We start from the raw sequence: 23,966 nt of genomic DNA, 5'->3' as shown, positions 1-23,966 counted from the left end.
CTGAGTAATTTTCTCATGTCCATCCTCAATTAACACTCTCTTGGGCTGTGTCTAATCAGTTGTTTAACTGATTAGACACAGCCGTTAAGAATTATAATTTTGGTGACTCTATTTTTCATTTTTGGAAGTGCTATTGGTTCTCTTTTAAAATCTAGTTAGGGGGTGCCTGGGTGGCTTAGTTGGTTAAGCATCTGCCTTCTACTCAGGTCATGATCCCACCATCCCAGGATTCACCCCCATATCTGGCTCTCTCTCACCCCCTGGCTCACCCCCATATCTCCCTCAGTGGGGAGTCTGCTTCTCCCTCTCCCTCTGTTCGTGTTCTCTCTCACTCTCTCTCTCAAATAAATAAATAAGATCTTTAAAAAATAAATTAAAAAATAAAATAAAATCTAGTTAGGTGTATTTTGTTCCTTAAGTTTATGATTTCTATTTTATGTCTTTGATCACCTTAAACTACATTTTTTGTGTCTTCTTTTAGATTACCTCCAGAGTTATCACTATCTGGGGCCAAATATTATGTTGGCTTGGGAGTTTATGCACCTAAAAGTGATACAGGTAAACCCCAAATTCATGTAAGACTTGGGACTCTGATTTCAAATTTTCGGGGAAGATGTTGTTGCTATTTTTACCCAAACCCAGGCAAGGACTATTGGAATATCTTTTTATCTTCCTGTGCCAATGGATAGATTTTTCTCTATGTATTGTTTCATTTTTAGCACCAGACTTTCTGTAAGTGTCTTATTTCCAGTGTCCCACCTCTCAAGGCCCACAGCTTTGTTTCCTGTCCCCAAGTGGGCAACAAAAAAGGCCTCCAGGGTAATGAGACCAATAGTCCTCTCCCTGTGCAGCCACTTTGTCACCTCATGTCTTCTTGCTTTTCATTTCCCTTTTACTTTCTGGTGAACTTATTTCTGCATTAAAAAAAAAAAAATCTTACATTTCATTCAATATTTCCAAGTGTTTATAGCATGTGAGATTTTAGTTTCCTTAGTCCCTTTTCCTGCCAGTCTTCTGCAGAATTCTTGGTTTGCTTCTCGTGCAGATAAGGCCAGGGTGGGCCTTTGCACAGTGAGGCTCATTGCAAGCAGAAGTTCCATGGCAAGGCGGAGTGGCTTCGAAGTGCATGAAAGGAAGAGTGAGGGAATTGTCACCAATTCCTCTTCTGATCCTGTCTGATGAATCTTCCCTAAATACAACCCTGTCCCTTTCATTTCCTTGTTCAAAACCTTTATTTCACACCCTTGCACTCCTTGAGTTGGCTACAGTCTGTCTTACTTCCTGACCCTGCACCTTTACCAACCCATGTTTCAAGTCCATGCCTGCCTGCCACTGTGCATTTCTGCATGCTGCCTCCTTCCTGGATGGCCTCTTACCTCTTCCTCCTGCCTGTCTTTTAGCCTATGTTCCAAGGTCCCGCTCAAGTACCTCATCATCTGAAAAAGTTTACTTGATTTCTTCCCTGCTGACTACATACAGCTATGTAGATGTGAATATACACACCTCTAAATCTCTATCTGAAGCACTGTATCATTCTTTCAAGCAAACTGTACCATGTTTATTGAACTAGAGTATTAGAATAGACTAGAATAGAAAATATCAGAGTAGGGCTGCCTGGGTGGCTCAGTCGGTTAAGCATCTGCTTTCGGCTCAGGTCATGATCCCAGGGTCCTGGATCGAGCCCAGCATCAGGCTCCCTGCTCAGTGGGGAGCCTGCTTTTCCCTCTCCCTCTGCTGCTCCCCCTACTTGTGCTCTCTCTGTCAAATAAAAATAAATAAAAATCTTAATAAAAATTTTTTAAAAAGAAAGAAAATATCAGAATACATTATAGGTTTTAAGGGTAAATAACGCTTTACGAAACTTTGAGTCACATGTATGTATATCAGACCATAGTGTAAAATATATATTTTCATGGCAGGTGGGTGGGAGATACAGATTTTTTAAAGCTGAAGAAACACTATACTAGACAGTAAGTTCCTTAGAGGCAATAACTGTCTGATTCATCTTTAGCACACACACACACACACACACACACACACACAGCCCATGTCCCCATGTCTAGGACTCTGCTTTGTATACAATAGACAGTAAAGAGTTTTTGAATAAATGAATGAATGACTATATGATAAATGAGTGAATGGATAGATGGATGAATAGATGAAACAATATAGTAGCTTAAAAGGAATGTCTTTGTAGGAAACTGTGCTTCTGAGAGTCATCTTGCCAACCTCTAAACTGATAATAATGGATTTTGTTTTGTCCTTTGTACTCCTCAGCAGATGATGCCTCATATCTGCTGAGTACAAGAGATACTGATTCTCAGCCTTCTGCCTCGGGGCATCTAAAGATACCTCATTATTCATTGATATGGTCACCTGCTCCCTTCTTCACCTTAGCAATATGTGAAGAGGAGAGTCAGGTTGACTCTAAGCAGTTGGACAGTCTCAGAATGTACGTTCTCATTATCTCTGAGTCTCTCCATTTATATGGCATCTGTCACCCTTAGTCACAGGCAATTACCTGCTCAATAAACTTTTCCAAAAACAAGATTCTTCAGCTTTTCAAAATCAAGAGCACCCATAATCTTGACTTTGTAGATTTAATGGACAAGAACGGATAAAGGTAAAGACAAAACAACTTTTTATTCAGTCTGATCTGAATTTGAATCCTGATTCAACCTCTTTAGTGTCATGTGGCCTTGAGCCAAGCAGTCAATCTCCCTTTTTTGTCGTTTGCAAAATTGGAGTAGCAGAACCTAGCACACAGAGCAGTTGAGAGGGTTAGAGGTAATGTGTGGAGCTCCTGCTGTAATCCTTAGCACCTACTAAGTGCTCAGTCATCATCATTGTTGTCGTCATCACTCAAGAATTGGGATCAACTAACCAAATCTGGTATATTTCTTTGGAAGTCAGCCTGGTGCTTCCTCTCTTTGTGTTTGTTCAAAAGGAATGGAAGCTTGAGAGGACAGTTGGATGCCTGCCGTTGGCCATTCACTGTTACTGTCAAATGGTTGTTCTGAACTCTGCCGTGGCTATGAGAGAGACAAAGCCAAAGCTGGTTTAAGCAGACCTGGTCTGGATCCTGTAAGGACTTGTGCTCTGGGAGGTGACAGAAGCAAGCAAATAAAAGTATACAAAAGAAGACAGCACCCCCACAATCTCACTGTATCTCCAGCAAAATACTTGAGGCTTACCCATGTATAAACTGAAAACCTAGAAAGTGAGTCCACACAGAATGGTTTTCAAAAGCTTTCTAAGAAGAAATGTCCTGGGTTCTTGAGGGTAGGGGTCTCAGAAACAAGTAGGAACATCTTCATGCTGGGCCACGCTGGGAAGCCAGTGGCCCAAAATGTGAAAGGCTGTATTATTCAACTAAATAAAGCAAGTTCAGAAAATTTCAAGAATTTTCTTTTTCTCATTCATGTATTTACATTTATTGACAAGCTCAGAGGGAGAAATACTTAATTTTCTTAAAGTGAGTCATCAGTTCAAACTGATTTTCTTTTTCTCCCCATTTTGAGATATAATTGACATATATATATATGATACAATGTAACATTGTTAGTTTTATTTTTATTTATTTATTTATTTTTAATTTTATTATGTTATGTTAGTCACCATACAATACATCATTAGTTTTTGATGTAGTGATCCACGATCCATTGTTTGCGTGTAACACCCAGTGCTCCATGCAGTACATGCCCTCCTTAATACCCATCACCGGGCTAACTCATCCCCCCACCCCCCTCCCCTCTGAAACCCTGTTTGTTTCTCAGGTCCATAGTGTCTCATGGTTCATCTCTCCCTCCAATTCCCCCCCCCCATTTTTCCCTTCCTTCTCCTAATGTCCTCCATGCTATTCCTTATGTTCCACAAATAAGTGAAACCATATGATAATTGACTTTCTCTGCTTGACTTATTTCACTTAGCATAATCTCCTCCAGTTCCATCCATGTTGATGTAAAAGTTGGGTATTCATCTTTTCTGATGGCTGAGTAATATTCCATTGTATATATGGACCACATCTTCTTTATCCATTCATCTGTTGAAGGGCATCTCTGCTCTTTCCACAGTTTGGCTATCGCGGACATTGCTGCTATGAACATTGGGGTGCATATGGCCCTTCTTTTCACTACACCTGTGTCTTTGGGGTAAATACCCAGTAGTGCAATTGCTGGGTCATAGGGTAGCTCTATTTTTAAATTTTTGAGGCACCTCCACACTGTTTTCCGAAGTGGCTGTACCAACTTGCATTCCCACCAACATTATGTTAGTTTTAGATGAATTCATTTTAGGCAGATTAGTATTAGTTTTAGGTGTATAACATGATTTGAAATATGTACATATTGTAAAATAATTACCACAATAAATGTAGTAGCATCCATTACCACACAGTTACAACTCTTTTTTTCTTATCATGAGAACTTCTAAGATGTACATTCTTGTCAACTTTCAAATATACAATACAGGGTTGTCACTAGAGTTGCCATGCTGTACATTATATCCCCAGGACTTATTTATATTATAAGTGGAAGTTAAAATTTCCAAGAATTTTCAACCACACTCCTGACGCAGCCTCTTCTGTCTGCCCTCCTTCCTCTAATTTAGCCAGCAAACAAGAAACTTGATTTTACTAGCCTGTGCTTCTAACAGAGCATTTAAGTATGACCCATCATTGTTTTCTTCCCAATGAGATGTTGACAACCAGGCACAGATTTAGTTCTAATGTAATATAATAAATACAAGCATCAATTCTCCACATCTCTGGATGTATTAAGTCACATCTTGGCGAATCCATGCTGGTTTAAGCTTTCAGTATCCTTACAAGGAACTGCAGGAGAAATTAAATCAGGTATTGGACCAGGGGTTTCATCTAGATCTATAGTCTATCAGCATAAAATGTCAACAAGAAAAACAAGAAATTCTAATTTGCATAAGACTTACTCAGAAAGCAAGTAATTTTTTCTCTACTTTGATTGAAACCTGGAAAAGGAAAAGATCTGCCTACAACTTCAAAAGAAGAAAACACACCTAACTTTCATCTTGTCCTCTAGCAGAGCCTGTGACTGAGCAAGAGGGCGGTGCTTGCCTTCCTCTAATGTTCTGATATTTAAAAACCCTTTTCTGATGAACCGTGATATGAAAATGGGAGAGTTTATCATTGGGATTGCTTGAGCCTCGATAGCCCCTGCTCACAAAATAGTTAATGGGCAAGACACAGGCAAGATCCTCCAGATGTCATCGCTGGGTTGAGCTTGGAGCACAGATGTAGGGTGATAGACACTTACTCATAGTGATGCTAACTGTGTTGTGTTGGAATGGAGACTTCATAACATAACATGCTCTAGCAGGTTTGCTAACCTAAAACAAACAAGGCAATTTCTGTTGTAATGTAAGTCTGAAAGTAAACTAGAAGGAGCACAAAATATTTTCTTGTTGTGCAAGTCTTTGAAGAATAAAGGATGCCGGGCTCTGTTGCACCACACACCATGAATCTGGAATGAAATATGTCATGCCTTAAGACCAAACCTGTGTGAATACCAGTCATGGGCAGCTGGCACCAACGTTGAAAGGCCAGGCAATTAGCTAATGACAGCATCACTGCACGCTAATGGTGTTCTAGGTTCCGGCAGCAACGTCTGTTGACAAACCTTTGTTCCTCGGCCCGGCGTCTCAGGCTTTCAGCTCCTCCCGGGTGCTGAGGTCCCGGCGTTGGCGTCAGGACGGTGCTCCCGTTAATTCTGAAGGTAGGCAGGATGTCGCATTGTAACAATAACACTGGTAGCCTGCCACCGACAAACTAGATATGATGAGTTGTTTGTTCTAGCAGTTTTAATGAATTCGATTGTGGCTCTAAGTAACCGAGGCGTTTGGCAAGTGAAATGCACACTCACCCTAGCTTCCTCTTCTGTTTTGGACTGTATCTGATGAGTTAACAGACCAAGGTTAGGATACAATCTATTTGTAGTTACAAAAGAGCTTGTGTTTTCACCTCTAGCACATACAGAGATTGAACCGTCAGCTATAATCCTGTATTTCACCTCTTTAGATAATTGGAGTTATCTGCAGACTGCTCAATATCAGAAAATATCAGATCTTTCCGTCAGGAACCTTTTTAATGTTTAAGGGATTTGTGAATTAGGAAATCATGCTGTACTAATTAAAGGATAGAATTACTGCCTCTAATTAACTTTGGATCTTTATATATTGGATCGTTATATTAGTCATGCTTGTAGCCTGATAGCTAGTCACTAACCTCAACCATGTGATATTTCATGATATTTCACCATGCCCAAATTTGCAAGTTGGCGGGTTTTCTGCACTGGTGTATATGCCTATCTTCCTATCCTAACCAAATGTTACATGGCTGATGACTAAGGATGTGTAAATAGCAGAACATCAGCTTTAATGCCTCTCTGCATCAAATCCTCCCTGTGGATTTGAGTCGGCTTCCCAGAAGGACAAGCAGCTAGTGTTTTTAGCCACACTCCTCTTTAAACAGAGGCCTCTCTTGCTTCAGTAAATCTAATAAGGGAAATTGAAAGAGAATGAAAATAATTTCTAGATTGAGTTCCCTACTGAGTGTAGTGATAGAATCAAATTAATGTTGTCCTGAAAGGAGACTAAGAAACCATTCTGGTCAGGTGAGAAAAACTTAACATTACACTTGACAAAGTACTAGCTCATTGTCCCAATTATAAATAAATAACTTTAAAAATAACAATTTCTTAGCAAAGCACTCAGCCTGGCACCCCTTACTTAATCCATAAAGGCATCCACCAGAAATCTGGAAACTCACCCTAAACAGAAACAAAATAGTATTAGGAGTTAAAGCTCAGGGATAATATTTGAAAGGTTTCATTTAGCTGCTGAATGAATTGATCTTTCAGATGAGCTCACAAACTCCCGTTTTTCTGTACACTGTTCAAATTAAATTGTGTTTTCCTTATTATGAGTATTCTTGGGACCATAGAGACCAAAAGGATTTCTTTTGTGGTTGTTAAGTAGGATTTCTCAGCAGTAAAATGAAATTTAATGCACCATGATAGTAAAATTTCAATTGAAACTTACAGCAAATAAACTATATGCAATTATTATGAAGTAATAAAAAAAAAACCTAAGGGCTTTTTCCTTGAACTTCACAGTATTCAATTCAGTTCATCCGTGGGTAGGGCCTTAATTTTTATGTCCAGTGACTTTATGAGAAAATTATTAAAGTTTCTTCTTCTTGAGAATACGAAACCAGGGGAAGGTCGTTCCTCAAGTTATTTTCAGTCTGGTTCTTTCAGATTATATGCTTCTTTTTACTATTTATGGAGATTTCATTTTAGCACAAAAGAATATTTGAAAATATAGCATCATATTTTAAAGTAACAGGAAATGCCAATAAAAATAAGTTCAATGATACAATGTAGTAATGAGCACTAGAGGCCCATCTAGACATTCACTATGATATAATATCTCTATGTTTCCACATAGCATTTTGCATTTTGACATTCCTGAAAGTGTGATTAATACAGTTTTAGGCAGCAGCAGGCTTTACTGTGTAGCATTTTAGTCATTTTAACCAGCAGAAGTCTGGATTTCCACGGGTCATATTAAGAATAATAAGACACGTTTTATTAGATATTTTTGATTGTTGCTGACTTATAGATCTTGTACTCTCTGGCTTAAACGATTTTGTAAAATACAGTATTCCATTTGATGGTACTTCCTGATGCCTTTGGGGATTTCTACTCAATTCATAAGTTGTAATCACATTAAGTGGGGCTGGAATATTCTAGTAGGCTTTTCCAAGATGATTCAGTCGCTGAGCCCCGGAATCAAAGACCACAAAAAGGAAGTCAAGTGCCATCATCTTTAAATATTTTTGATTGACCTAAAATGGATGTATTGCTTTTTATTGAGATATATTCACATACCATAAAATTCACTCTTTCAAAGAGAGCAATTCAATGAGTATTCACAGGTTGTAGAGCTTTCACCTCTATCTAGTTCCAGAACATTGCCTTTTAATAGCACTTTAAAAGACAGAGTAGGTAAGTAGATTTTGATCTACCTATTTTTCTATTCTTTATCCCCAGAGTTTGCCTTTTATTTTATCAGAAAACCAAACCTTTTCCTTAGCTCAAGTAATTGGATCATTTAAATTTTGACTAAGAAGTTTTGTTTGGCTGCACAAATTGGGGTATGCAATGAATTTTATATAATGATAATCATGAAGAAGATCCTGCCTGAAGCATCCTGTAGAAATAGCTCATGTAGAAAATAAAACTTTAAGATACTTACGGACAGTAGAACTTCAACAGAAATGAAAATGCTTATCTCCGTGTGTCAAATTCTAATTCCAGAATGGCGGCATTCCTGGTTCACTTGGGGTTTGCTCTAGCTGCTGGGGTTCAGATGATGGCACTGGGTAACCAGATTCCATCCGAGAGGAGACTTGTCTGCAGCGCTGAGTGAAATGGTCTCTACTCACCAATGTGAGCTTCTGACCTGTCAGTAACACCCTGAGAAAGTGTGTAGCATGCACTCCTTCCCATCTGAACAGTGCTGCACACGTACCACATTGGTCAGTCAAGGTGTTCTAAATAAATCCAAACTTGCCCAGTGACCCTGGGATCAGTGTGTCTCACCTCGTAAATATCAGCTCTGTGGCTTCATCCATACCCACTTGCCCAAGATTTCCTGGGATTCCCAGTGGACAGAATAACCTATTATGAGCTCCTCAAAGGCAAACAATGCCACACTCATGCTCAGGATAGACTAGCTGTAGCAAGAGAGTATGGAAACCAGGCAGTGGCTCCCGTTCCTAAAGTGAAATCATTACCATCACAGTGGCCTCCCCTCCTCCATTTGGTCTCCAGGAAAATAAAGTGCCATTCAGACAGATTGAGGATTCTTCTTCTCATTCATCCAATGAAGAGTTTTATTTTAAATCAGCATTACAGTAGAGTTTACACACATTAAACTGCAGAGATTTTAAATCTACAGTTTGATGAATTTTGGCAAATTCATGCACATGTGTCCGCACAACCACAATCCAGATGCAGAACATTTCTGTCATTCTGATGAGTTCTCTTGTGCCCTGTGAAGGTGGACCATATACGACCACCCCTGGCCTCAGGCAACTATTGATCTGTGTATAGATTTCCATTTTCTAAAACTTCATATAAATGGAAGCCATACAAAATGTATTCTTTTGTGTCTAGTTTTCTTCACTCAACGTAATGTATTTGAGATGCATCCATTTTTTTATTGTTTATCAGTAATTTGTTCATCTTCATTGCTGAGTAGAATTCCATTTAATGTATAGACTGCAGTGTGTTTATGTGGTCACGTTTTGATGGGCATTTGGGTCAACAAATAGTTTTTGAGTACAATTTTAACCAGCACAAGTCTTGATATCCACAGATCATGCTAGCAATTATAAGAATGTATGTTTTATAAGGTATTTTTGATAATAGCTTACAGATAGATATATAGATAGTATTTTCCAACTTCCAAGTATAAATGATTGATGCTGTGTATTATACAAAAAGAAAGATGAAGAATGACTGCCATTTTTTGCTCATCTGTCATATTTCAGGCACACTAATCTTCACATTAACCCTAGAAGGTGGGTAAAAATAATAAGTTTGTGTTTACATACAGCCAAGCACTGTTCTTAATGCTTTAATAATATTAACCCACCTAATCTTCAAATCAACATCATAAGGTGTAGTTACTCTTACTACCCCACTTCACATACAAGGAATTTAAGTAACTAGTCCAAAGAACACAGTTAGCAAGAGGTGGAGCTGACATTCACCATGGACCATCTAACTTCCTCTTAACCCCTAGACCCATGGCCTCCTTCATTTTTAGTCAGAGAGGCTGAACCTGAGAGATTTAATAAGACATACCAAAGGTGGTGTAGTTAGGGTTAATACCCCAATTCATATCCTAGTTTGATTGACTCTAAAGTCCAAGCTCTGATCTACTTGGGAAATGATATGTCCATGAATAACTAGGATGACATTGGTTGGGTACCCAAGAGCTAGAGAATACCAGAAGAGCTACTGAAGGGTGAAACAGGGCTGTCACTTCTCATAGGAGTCATCAGGAAAAGTGTGGTGAGATAAGTGAACCTCGAAGGGCAAATAGCATTTTTTTGATGAGAGGTGATTTGGTTGGGTCTGAGAAGGGTGTGTGTGTGTGTGTGTGTGTGTGGTGACAGAAGAAAATCAGAACATGACTGATTTCAAGTCTCCAAGGACAGCCCTGGGGAATATAAACATTTTCGAAGAAAGACCAACTAGCCTATGAAGGACACAGAGAAGGGATGCCTAAAGAAGTGGGAGAAGAAAAGGTGGAGGAATGGGGTGATTCAAGTGAACAAAAGGGAGTCTCATTGCAGCTGAAAGATCTGAAAGAAAACTACTGAAAAATGGCCACCAGATTTGTCATTTAGAAAATCACTGGCGACTCTAGGGCGAGTGTTTTTAGTGGTGACAGAAGAGATTGCAGGGGATTGAAGAAAGAATAGGGGAGGAAGGGGATACAGGACATATAGACCACTCCTTGAAGAACTAAAGATGAGAAGGGTATAGAAAGAAAACAGTGGGTATGTGGTCAAGGCAGGCACTACAATGAAAAGGTCTAAGCACGTTGATAACAGAGAGAAAGAGCCTCCCAAAGGGGGAGGGTGACGCTGGGGGCACTGAGGAGCTGGCTAATGGAGCAGGGTCCCAGACGAGGCAGGGTAAGGTCCATCCACATGCACTGAATGTCCACTTAATGGACATAGCATGCACATTAGTGCAGTGTATTGGGATCAGAAAAAAATCAAAATACCAACAAAATAGAATGTAACCCAGAAACAGATGAGTGAAGGTGATATCTTACATTTCTTGGTAGCTGCCATTGTTTCAAAAAAGAAAAAAAAAAATGCCTGTGGGAACTGCTCTTTTGTTCAATTAAAATGAAGATTAACTTGGTAGCTGAGTTTAATTGAAGTTTCCCCTCTACTGTTCAAATAATGGATTTGAACTTGGGACTGTTGGACTTAGCAAAGAAATAGGCTTCACTGAAATTTGCAAAGCCAGCTGCAAATAGGACAGATTCTCTTGAGAGTTTTTAGGTTTGTTTTTTTTTAAGTGCCAAAATATTCTTCCAGATTTGAATCTGCCCCTCCTCCCTGCTCATGCTCAAGTGCCCTCTCTCTCTCTCTCTCACTATCTTGCTATCTCGCTATCTCTCTCTCTGTCAAATAAAAAAATTAAATCTTTAAAAAATTAATCTTAAATACTGAACAGAGTATCTGTGTCAAATAAAAAAATAAAATCTTTAAAAAATTAATCTTAAATACTGAACAGAATACTGTGTCAGTTTCCACAAGCACCCTTCTTCCACACATCTCCAAGCATTCCAAGTCCTGCTGATTAGTCTTATCACAAACCCAGTGAGGATACCATGGGGTGATGTCCCTTTTTACCTGTGGACAAACCAAGACAGACCTCAAGACCGCTCAGTCTCCTGCTGTAAGTTCAATGATACTGACAGGAAATCAAAACGACCAGAGTATATCTTCAGGGCAGTTCAGACCCCCTGGGTCCCTGATTGCCCTTCATGTAGGGGGAGTCTTTTGAGGAGAAATAGTCTGGTACTCAGAACTGTGAGTTCTCAGGCTCACTCCTTAGATCTGTCTCCAAAGTTGACTCAAAGCTGCACCAATAATATCTGAAGAGAAGAATATGTATCAAACATAAAGATATTTTGGGGACACCTGGGTGGCTCAGTCGGTTAAGCGTCTGCCTTCAGCTCAGGTCATGATCCCAGGGTCCTGGGATCGAGTCCGCATGGGGCTCCCTGCTCCGTGGGGAGCCTGCTTCTCCCTCTGCCTCTGCCTCTCTCTCTCTCTCTCCCTGTCTCTCATAAATAAATAAATAAAATCTTAAAAAAAAAAAAGAAAGTTAAATAAAAAAAAACATAAAGATATTTTGAACCTTGTTTTTCTTTAGTTCAGACTAAGTAGGGTGCCTGCTGCTGTGGGCTCTGGATGAAATGCTTTAGTGGCATTTCAACAGTCGAGTCCATAGCTCCCTGCTCTGAGGAGCTATCGCCACTTGATGGGACAGCTCGCTAGCCCCACTTCTTGTGTTCTGGAGACCCGAATTGTGGTGGTTCAGTTCTGAAAATTGTTAGCTACTCAGACCAGACATGTGGATTATAAAATTTCACTGCTGATAGCATCAGAATCCTGAGTCAACTATGCCAAGACTTGTTCTTATAATCAAAAACACTGTCATGTCAAGACTTGAGAAGTTTGGTGGTGGTTTGTTTTTGTTTTTGTTTTTTTTTAAACCATCCCACCATTAAATTAAAAGGTTTCCTCTAAATTACATATTAAGAATTAAAATCACTAAAATAACCTTAGACTTTTATTTTTTAAGAGAGAAAAGCAATTACTCCTTATAATTTTTATTTTTTCCTACTCTCTGTAATAGGGCTTTCTAGTTATATTTAGAAACTTCCAGGAAGCTAAAATTAAAGCTTAAATAATGTTAGTGGGAGTGTATATTACCCTGAAAAAAAAATAGGTGGAACTTAGTTTCAGCTCCTAAACATTGTGAAAGAGGTTACATATTTTAATCTGATCTAATTCCAATAATAATGGTCTTAAAAGGAATTTCAATAATGGTAATGACTATTGGTTACTGAGTACTCCAAGCTATTCATCTTTCTGTTCTCTGAGATTAGGTTGGTATTATTCATCTTTATTTTACCTAAAAGTTAACTGAAAGTTACAGAGGTTAAGTAAAATTCGTATGTTTATAAATAAGGGGAACTAGGATCCAAACTCGAGTCTCTGACTCCGAAGCCCATGCACTGAACCACTATGTCCAACTGCTAAAATCATTAAAAGAGATTAAAAGAGCATCTTAAGCAAGGTTGGTGATGTATTTAACAAATTAAATAATCTCATGTTAACTCTAGTGACATTGCTGGTTTACACGTTTATTGAAATATCTCTGAGGGCAATAGTTTGGATCTTTTTAGATTAGTGAAGTCCTACTGTATGGGACATATTTGGGATTTTTTTTTTTTTAGGTCCCTAAACATTCAGATACAGAAAATGATTTCTTAAATAAGCCCCTTGTATCCCACAAATAAAACACCTTTTGATACATGAGCCTTTTCTAGACTCGTCTAACTGCCCCTGTTCTGCCTCATATGGCCGTCTTTTCTCCTCTCGATTATAGAGAGGCTGAGTGTGAAAAGACTAGAAGGGAGAATGTAGCTAATAGCAGACACTGAAATTGTTTGGAAATTGAGGGAGAAGTCAATGGCCTTCCTCTGCCCTTTTCAGGGAGATACAAGACACAGAAGAGTTTTCAGAGTTTCTGTTTTCTTAGGGGAGGGGAGGGACAGGGAGGGAAGAACTTCCCAAGGTGTGAGAAGCACAAATAGAGACCTTTCTCTTTTCTTACGGAAATACTCGAAACCCTTACAAGATTCTTCACAACAGGAGAACATCCCTCTTGGATGGGTGAGGACAGCAGTGCTCTTTGATTCACGGGGAGCAAATTTAAAGAAAAGCCCGCAGTGCACACAGAGCTGTGTGTTGCTTCTCACACAGCAGGCAAGATACCTGCTACCAAATCCTATCTGTAAATGCAAAGCAATGGGGAGAGGGTCCCTTCTGCAACCCCGTTAGGAAAAGAGAAATTGTTGGGTAAGTGCTATTAAAATAAGTTTTAAGAAGTAGCTTATACTATCTTGAAAAGCGAGATACTATAAAAAGAAAAAATTTAAGCAATGACAGAAGTGATGCATCATGTTCTCCTGTTTTGTGTTTGTTTTTCTTATGGTTAATTTAAAACATTACTAAAGTAGAAAGACAATAAAATGAACCCAACTTCAACAGTTATCAACTCACAGCCAATTTGTTACACACTCCCTGCATTTCCCCTGAATATTATTTGAAACAAATACTAGAAACTATATTATTTCATCTCTGAATATTTCAGCATGTATCTCTGAAAGATACTCTCTTTTAAACAAAACTGCAGTATCATTACCACAACTAAAAAAGTAGCAGTCATCCCTTAACATCATCAAATAGACAAAAAGTGTTCAAATTGCCAATAGTCTCATGAATATCATACTTTTTTAACGGGTTTTTTTTTTCCAAGCTAAGATCCTCACATTGCCATCATCTTTTTAAAAAAATCAACAGGATTCCCTCCCCACCCCTGCCGCTATTTCTCCCCCTTGCAGCTTATTTCTTGAAAAAAACACTTTTCTTTCCTTCAGAGTTTCTTTCACTCTGGATTTTATTGATTGCATCCCTTTGGCATACTATAACATATTCCCCTAACTGCTATATTTCCTAAAAACTGGACATTGCCTCTGAGGCTTGGTCAGACTCAGGTTTGGTGGGGGTTTTTATTTGTTTTGGTCAAGACTATTTCATAGTGCTTGCTCTCATGAGAAGGGACTTAATGTCTAGTTAGCTCTTTTCTGTGCTGTTAGCAGCCACTGATGTTCAAGGCCAAGTCTCCCAGTGTTTTTGGTTTGCTCGACTCTTTGTTCAGTGTCCCCCAGTGAGCTGGAGCTTTTGGGTAAGGCTAAGGCTCTCAGCTTTGGACCACTAAGAATTTTCAAGGATCCATCACCCCAAAGTTAAGTTTTTTCACAATGATTTTAAAAAAAAAAATAAACATACCATTCAATTCAATTAACAAATTTTCAGTAAATAAGTAAAATTGCTATTGAAATAAAAAAATTTTAAAAAATGTAAAAGCACGCTGTTCTAATTAGATGAATGAGACCATTATTTTGAGCCTCCTTTGCCATAGTCTATTTCTATTTGTTCTTTACCCCTTGTTTATTCTGTGTCGATTTCACTTTACTACTTACTTAATGCTCTTTGAGAACCAGAATGTCTTGAATATGCAGACCTTGGATTATTAGACTGGATTCCATGCAGCTGGTCTCCTGCAGGACAACCTCAAGCAGAAGCATGCCTCTACAGTTTACCTTGAGTCTTCCTGGTCTTCACTCTGTATTCATATGGCACTCTTCTGAGCTGGAGCATGTTTGCCTCCCTCCTCTTCTCTCTTTTCTCCCCTCTTCCTACCTCCTTCCCTAACTTTCTTCTTTTTCTCTACTTTTTATTTAGCCAGCATGATACTCTTTTCCCCAGGTCTACTTTTAAGCCTCCTGACACTGATAAAATCTGTGTCAAGGCAAAGAAATTACTTGGGAATGGTGAAATGTGAGCTTGATTCTCTGTGCCCAGAGCTATCTTTCCAAATGCATAGACATATATTCAGTCATTTAACAAACCCTGGCAATAAGTCCCAACTATGTCCTCAGCGTGTGGGGAGAGAGACAAGTTGCAACACAGTGGAAATGCTAACAAGAATAGATGCAAACAGAGTCCCATGTGACAACTAACAGGTGGCTCTAGGAAGGAGGACTGAGAAAGGGCTTAATCTTGGGAGGAACATTTAAACTAAGTCTTCAAAGAATATGATGAAGACAGCATATTTGTGAAAAAATAGTTAACATACCTTTACATTGTTTTCCTTATTTTGCTGAGGCACTGAACCCAAGTTCTTGGCTAATGGACCCAGTGAGTTGTGTATAGCAACAATTTACCATATCACTGTTTTCCTTCGTATGTATGCAAATATGTGTAAGTTTAAAATATTCTCACGAGCATTCCCATCTAATTAATAGTGGGAAAAAGTAACTTTTAAGCATGGGAAGTTTCAGGATATGGGAGGTTCACAAGCACCTTCCCCCACTGCGGCAGGCTTTCAGGTAGTAGCGAGAGAAGGTTCCCAAGATATGAACTCCTGAGTTATTGCAAAAGTCTACAGATCCACAGGTGTACTAAGCATCTTTTGGCTGAGTAAATTAGTCTCCCATATAGATGTATTCCTTTTTTTCTAATGTATATAAAATAAGTACTGTTGTTATTATAGTACAAAACTTTTTTAAAGTATCATTGAAGGCATAGTATTAGCTCTCTGTCATTTATACTTTTATTTTTATTATTTTTTTAAAAGATTTTATTTATTTGACAGAGACACAGTGAGAGAGGGAACACAAGCAGGGGGAGTGGGAGAGGGAGAAGCAGGCTTCCCGCCGAGCAGGAAACCCGATGCGGGACTCGATCCCAGGACCCTGGGATCATGACCTGAGCCGAAGGCAGACACTTAACGACTGAGCCACCCAGGTGCCCCTAAAACCCAAATTTCTTTTTTTTTTTTTGAGAAATTGTTTTTTTTGTTTGTTTGTTTTAAAGATTTTATTTATTTATTTGACAGAGAGAGTCACAGCGAGAGAGGGAACACAAGCAGGGGGAGTGGGAGAGGGAGAAGCAGGCCTCCCGCGGAGCAGGGAACCTGATGCGGGGCTCGATCCCAGGACCCTGGGATCATGATCTGAGCCGAAGGCAGACGCTTAACGACTGAGCCACCCAGGCGCCCCTGTCATTTATACTTTTAAACAACAGATACTAAAATTGAATTACTCTCTTGTATGCCTGGAGTTATGAGTGCGTGTTTTGCAGTTGGGAGTTCCTGGAAAATTTTTGACATTAAAAGGGGTCTTTATAAAATACATAGTGCACAACATTGTGAATGTCTTTACTACCCTGAATTGTACCCTTAAAAGCGGTTGCAATGGCAAATTTTACATCACGTATATTCTGCCACAATAAAAGAGTCTACTAAAAAATTGTTTTTGACTTGCAACAAAACACGCATGCAAATCAAGGGATCTCATATTTGAAGAAACTGGACATCGTTGGCCTAGAGCTTTTATTAATTTGGCAGATGTTTAGCCATCACCAAGCAAGGCTGTGCTCTGTAACTTTTTAAGTGTCAGAGAACCAGAGCATCCTGCATTTCTGGAGCATGTAATCTAGAGGGGACGACACTTAGCTCATCCCTCATGCGTGTGTAATCGCATAACATGATTCCACACTGTGATGTGACTTTACACTATGGTAAGTGCTATGAAAGGAAACGTATACAGAGCTCTGCAAGCGTGTAAGGGGTAGGGGATGGGGGCTAGTCACGGTGTTCAGAGAAGACTCACAGAAGACTTCCCCGAGGAAGTGACAGTTGGGCTGAGATTTGAATAATGAGCGAGTATAGACAACAGTCATAAGAGGTCATTGCCTACTTATCCATTTCAGACTTTTCTCCTTAATGGCAGGAACCACGTGTTCTTCATCACTTCCCCCCCACCCACAGGTAGCATTGGGCATGTTGTGAGCCCCCAGTTACTGTTAAGTGGTGAATAAATAAAATACTGAGTAGAAATGCTTATGCTGCATTTGTTCCAAGGGTGTTTGTGGAACCTGGCACCACCTGTTTTCACATCTTTAATTTTCATATTTTTAATTTAACTGGTTTTACAAAGAACTTTGGATGACGTTATAACCTTTGCATATATAGGAAATGCTTCACAGTTTAATTGCTAAATTGTCTTTTTGTGCCAGCAACTCAATCTGGTGCTTCTTTAATTGTTCTTCTGTGTTCTTGCCAACATTTTTGTATCCACTCTCCCACCAGTGTGTTCTAGGTAGCATACTTTGAAGAGAAAGTGTCTGTTAGCCCTTAAGAACACAGTTTTCTCTTTATTTTAGATGAATACACATTTTGAAGCTGTATATTTTGCAAATGAGACAGAGCAATTGATTTATATGGCTCATGGTAAGACATCAGATACCCAGACTGAGCCCACCACGTGCATGCATTTCTTCAGGAACAGAGACTCTATGGGGTGGGTAGAGGTGGGTTTCCCATCTGCCTTAGGTGTATATTATCTTTTCAGGTGGAGGAGAAGATTGGAGAAGTGAGGTAGGGAAGAGGGTCTATGTGATTGACAAATGTAAATGGAGTCTTTTAGGAAATCTACATTGGCTAAAGTAAAAGTTACTGTTGTTTTTCATATATAACTTTTACGTGGTTTCTCATCCTGAATCAAATTATGGATCAGTATTAACTCCCATACCAAAAACAGAAAAGAAAAGGAAAACAAGGGACAGGTAAGGGTAAACCGTTGTCCTTAAAATGCCCTGCTGGAAAGTCAGTTAAGGCTTCCTAATGTAAACAAAGGTGTAATGATTAGGAAAAATGATTTCTGTAGACCTTTGTCACTACCCAGGTTATTTCCACAGAGATTTGGATGTGGCATAGTCAAATAACATGCCCCAAATTCACAAGTTACACATAGTAAGTATTTTACTGGTAAGGTAATAGACCTTATTTTGTTTCTAAATCTAGGGACTTGGAATAGTGTATCACTTTCAACTTTTTATTATATGTCAAGTCCCAAGATAGATAATAAAATTTTCATATGAATGCCATAGTTTTTTTTTTTCAACTTTTTATTGTATGTCAAGTCCCAGGATAGACAGTAAAATTTTTCACACGAATTCCATAGTTTTTATTATGTAGTTTCCATTGAGAACTCTGGGCCACTTACAGCATCAGATTTTTAAGGTTTTGGTCAAAGAGGTATATGTTAAGATGAATCTTAAGATGTTAAGAATCGTGGTAGCAGTCAAACACTATATATTAAGGTCAGAATAGCTAAGGGAGAGTTTCTTATTTAAAAACTGGTACCTCGGATACCTCAATATCATAAAAGCCATCTATGAAAAACCCACAGCAAATATCATTCTCAATGGGGAAAAACTGAGAGCTTTCCCCCTAAGGTCAGGAACGCGGCAGGGATGTCCACTATCACCACTGCTATTCAACGTAGTATTAGAAGTCCTAGCCACAGCAGTCAGACAACAAAAAGAAATAAAAGGCATCTGAATTAGCAAAGAAGAAGTCAAACTCTCACTCTTTGCAGATGATACGATACTTTATGTGGAAAACCCAAAAGACTCCACCCCAAAACCGCTAGAACTCATACAGGAATTCAGTAAAGTGGCAGGATGTAAAATCAATGCACAGAAGTCAGTGACATTACTATACACCAACAACAAGACAGAAGAAAGAGAAATTAAGGAGTCGATCCCACTTACAATTGTACCCAAAACCATTAGATACATAGGAATAAATCTAACCAAAGAGGCAAAGAATCTGTACTCAGAAAACTATAGGATACTCATGAAAGAAATTGAGGAAGACACAAAGAAATGGAAAAAAGTTCCATGCTCATGGAATGGCACAAAAACAGACACATAGATCAATGGAACAGAATAGAGAGCCCAGAAATGGCCCCTCAACTCTATGGTCAACTAATCTTCGGCAAAGCAGGAAAGAATGTCCAATGGAAAAAAGACAGTCTCTTCAACAAATGGTGTTGGGAAAATTGGACAGCCACATGCAGAGGAATGAAACTGGACCATTTCCTTATACCACACACAAAAATAGACTCAAAATGGTTGAAAGACCTAAATGTGAGAACAGGAGTCCCTCAAAATCCTAAAGGAGAACACAGCAACCTCTTTGACCTCAGCCGCAACTTCTTCCTAGAAACATCGCCAAAGGCAAGGGAAGCAAGAACAAAAATGAACTATTGGGACTTCATCAAGATAGAAAGCTTTTGCACAGCAAAAGAAACAGTCGACAAAACCAAAAGGCAACCAGCAGAATGGGAGAAGGTATTTGCAAATGATATATCAGATAAAGGGCTAGTATCCAAAATCTATAAAGAACTTACCAAACTCAACACCCAAAGAACCAATGATCCAATCAAGAAATGGGCAGAAGACATGAACAGACATTTTTCCAAAGAAGACATCCAAATGGCCAACAGACACATGAAAAAGTGCTCAACATCGCTCGGCATCAGGGAAATCCAAATCAAAACTTCAATGAGATACCACCTCACACCAGTCAGAATGGCTAAAATTAACAAGTCAGGAAACAACAGATGTTGGCGGGGATGTGGAGAAAGGGGAACCCTCCTCCACTGTTGGTGGGAATGCAAGCTGGGGCAGCCACTCTGGAAAACAGTGTGGAGGTTCCTCAAAAAGTTGAAAATAGAGCTACCATACGACCCAGCAATTGCACTACTGGGTATTTACCCCAAAGATACAAATGTAGGGATCCGAAGGGGTACATGCACCCCGATGTTTATAGCAGCAATGTCCACAGTAGCCAAACTATGGAAAGAGCCAAGATGTCCATCGACAGATGAGTGGATAAAGAAGAAGTGGTATATATATACAATGGAATATTATGCAGCCATCAAAAGGAATGAAATCTTGCCATTTGCAATGATGCGGATGGAACTGGAGGGTATTATGCTGAGTAAAATAAGTCAGTCAGAAAAATACATGTATCATATGATCTCACTGATATGAGGAATTCTTAATCTCAGGAAACAAACTGAGGGTTGCTGGAGTGGTGGGGGGTGGGAGGGATGGTGTGGCTGGGTGATAGACATTGGGGAGGGTATGTGCTATGGTGAGCGCTGTGAATTGTGTAAGACTATTGAGTCACAGACCTGTACCTCTGAAACAAATAATACATTATATGTTAAAAAAAAAAAAAAAAAGAAGACAGTAGGAAGGGAGAAATGAAGGGAGGGAAATCAGAGGGGGAGATGAACCATGAGAGACTATGGACTCTGAGGGTTCTAGAGGGGAGGGGGGTGGGGGGGATGGGTTAGCCTGGTGATGGGTATTAAAGAGGGCACGTATTGCATGGAGCACTGGGTGTTGTACGAAAACAATGAATCATGGAACACTACATCAAAAACTAATGATGTAGGGTGCCTGGGTGGCTCTCTTGGTTAGGCAACTGCCTTCTGCTCAGGTCATGATCCTGGAGTCCCTGGATCGAGTCCTCAATCGGGCTCCGTGCTCCACAGGGAATCTTCTTCTCCCTCTGACCCTACCCCCTCTCATGTGCTCTCTCTCTCATTCTCTCTCTCTCAAATAAATAAATAAAATCTTTAAAAAAAAAATAAAATGTTTAAAAAAAACCTAATGATGTAATGTGATTAACATAACATAATAAAAAAATAATAAATAATAAAAAAATAAAAACTGGTACCCCATGCGCTTGGGTGGCTCAGTCGTTGAGCATCTGCCTTCGGCTCAGGTCGTGATCCCAGGATCCTGGGATCGAGCCCCACATCGGGCTCCCTGCTCAGCTAGAAGGCTGCTTCTCCCTCTCCCACTGCCTCTGCTTGTGTTCCCTCTCTTGCTGTGTCTCTCTCTGTCAAATAAATAAATAAAATCTTTAAAAAAAATAAATAAAAACTGGTACCTCTGCCCCATCAAGGGAGAAGTAAATTAGAAAAATTATAACAATAATGCACTTTTTTTATGCTGTTTAAGAACATCTGATAATTATTCTTTTTTTTTTTCTAGGAAAAACCATTGACAAAATCTCTACAACGTGGAGAAGATCCCCAATTTGACCAAGTATGTAGTAATAAGTTATATACATATTATATTCTGGTTTTTATTTATTTCAAAATGCACAAAAGATAAGGGTTGGATGCTCATTATTAGTGTATTGATTAACTTCCTCAAAGAGGATACAGGGATATGATCTTAGGAACTGTGTCTTTCAACTTTTACAATTACGGCTTAAAGCAGACATTCAGTAGATGTCTATTGCTTTGAACTGGAAAGAATGGGAATATGTTGGAATAATACAAATAGGCCCTCAATTGATCATTTCCTAAATCTTTGTATATCAGAATTAAACTAAGAAAAGATAAAGGAACTTCTATTCTAAAATTTAGTAGAGCTTATTATATTTTCATCCAGCTTTTTTGTGAATGCCCACTATTTGCTTGACACACTGCAACAAAATACAAAATTGACCAGTTTTAGTCCTTCAAGAATTCACAATATTGTGAGAGAAAAATCACTTAAACAATAATTGTAAGACAGTATAGTAACTTAGAGTCTAATAGAGAATGTGATACATGAAAAAAAAAACAATTTAAGGCAGGATAAATACAAAGAAAGTCTTTCGAAAGTAGATCGGGACTAGTAAAAGGGCATCCTGCTCTGAACAGCAGGTAATAAACATAGGAAATCAGGATCTGATAGATCCTGGCTCAGTAACTATAGGCTTCACGTATGTTTAAGAATGATGGGTAACAGGGCATCAGAGGAAGTGAGAGATGTGTTTGTGGTGTTTCCTGAACATACGCAGTTAACGACAGAGAAGACAGCATGTTCTCCTTCAAAAACCTCACTTGGAGCCAGTGGTAGAGACAAAATACTGCTGGATGCACCACAGTCGGATCTAATAATGGTGGGGGTTTTCTTGTCTTATGGAGAACACACAGAGATGCACTTTCAGCAGGGCTTTGAAATTGACTTTCATGTGGAATCAGAGGGAAAGTTCTCTGGCTGTTAAAGTCCAGACTTCTTCGGTCCAAAACTGTAAGGACTGGGAGCACCTGGGTGGCTCAGTCGGTTAAACGTCTGCCTTCTGCTCAGGTCATGTTCCCAGGGTCCTGGGTTGGAGCCCTGCATTAGGCTCCCTGCTCAGTGGGGAGTCTGCTTCTCTCTCCCTCTGCCGCTCCCCCCCTTGCTTGTGCTCTCTCTTGTGTTCTCTCTCTCAAATAAATAAATAAAATCTTTTAAAAAAAGAATGTAAATATTTATTATCCATCATCCATAATTTTTCACTCTATTTTATGTTCTCTGTATTCTATCCTAGATATTCCTGTCCTAGGATATCACTGTCCTTTCCTCAAAAACAAAATTTATTTTTCTCCAGCTTAATGTGTATCTTCCTTTATTCTCTGGGAAAATAATACTTGTAAATTTTAACATTGCATATAATAGTTATCCCAAATGATGTGGCTTAAACACAATTTCCCACTTGTTATTCAGCCCTCTATTTTTGCATTTCAGCATTGTGGGAGAGGGATAGCCTTTGGAATTAGACAGCCCAGGTTTAAATCCCGACTTTGCCACTTTAATTAGCTATAATACTTTTAACCTTGTTGCACAGAATGTTGAAATGCAGAATCTCCGCCCTGCCCCAGATCTTACTGAATCAGATTCTGCAGCTTAACAGGATCCCCAGGTGACCCACGCACACATTAAAGCTTGAGCAGCACTGCTCCGTAACACCTCTCTCTGTATTAAGGGCACTTTGCAAGTGAATCAGTAGTAAAATGGTCACTAAGAACTTTCAAATAAGGCACATAAGATTATCCTCTCATCATTAAATCATAAATTTACACATGAACCAGGAGAGAAGGCAACCTACAAAGTCTATTTCACTTTAAAGAGATAGCAAGACCCCCACCGTGAGGAAACTTGACGGAAATTGGTCAATTTCCTCTGCCGTTTACTGTTTTGCCAGCAAATTATAACAATCGAAGTTCCATTGGCAGTGCCATGGATGTATCAAGCTTTCTTAGTCTTTTGATATTAAACATTCAAATTATATAATTCCCCTTGTTCTAATAGCAAGCAGTAGGATTTTAATTTGGATTTACACAGAGGTCCATCTCTGCGAAAAGAACGTGCTGGTGATGCCACCTTGCGTGGTGTAGACTCCGTTGCTATGATCGTGGGAGCAGTGGTTAACAGTAGAAGTGGTATGCATGTAGTACTTACCAGAGGATAGGCACTATGCTAAGTACATCCTTTGAGTAGTATGCAGCTGGTCCCTGTTTAGAGAATATTTTTTATCAGTTTCTTCCTTTTAAATGTCACTGGCATGAATGATAGACTAGAGAGAACTGAGCTTCTGCACTTTCAGTGCCTGATCCCGGGTGGTCCTGTTTACTCCTCCACTTAACAAGCCCATGATTCATTTTTCTCTTGCTAGAAATAGAAGCAAAAAAAAAAAATCACATAATGCTTTATAATTTATGAAGCCCCTTCTCACGCATGATCTCAGCTGACATCACTCACTGCTTCCAACAACCGCAAGAAGAAGCCATCATCATCATCATCATCATCATCTCTATATTACATTTCATGGGAATGAGTCTCAGACAGCTTGCTCAACACT

At 39.2% G+C, this 23,966-nt stretch overlaps 1 protein-coding gene across 1 annotated transcript in view; it reads left to right on the top strand.

Annotated features, from left to right (window-relative positions):
- Positions 1-23,966, top strand: part of FRY (FRY microtubule binding protein) — a 259,681-nt gene that overhangs the window by 49,084 nt on the left and 186,631 nt on the right. The window contains exon 3 of the mRNA XM_044913570.1: positions 21,344-21,397. Within this exon, the coding sequence (XP_044769505.1) occupies positions 21,344-21,397 (54 nt within the window). The remainder of the gene's footprint in view (positions 1-21,343; positions 21,398-23,966) is intronic.

This window comes from Neomonachus schauinslandi, chromosome 3 (genome assembly GCF_002201575.2).
Source record: "Neomonachus schauinslandi chromosome 3, ASM220157v2, whole genome shotgun sequence".
NCBI lineage: Eukaryota > Metazoa > Chordata > Mammalia > Carnivora > Phocidae > Neomonachus > Neomonachus schauinslandi.
Note: the sequence above shows the minus strand (reverse complement) of the source record. Positions and strands in the feature narration are given on the sequence as shown.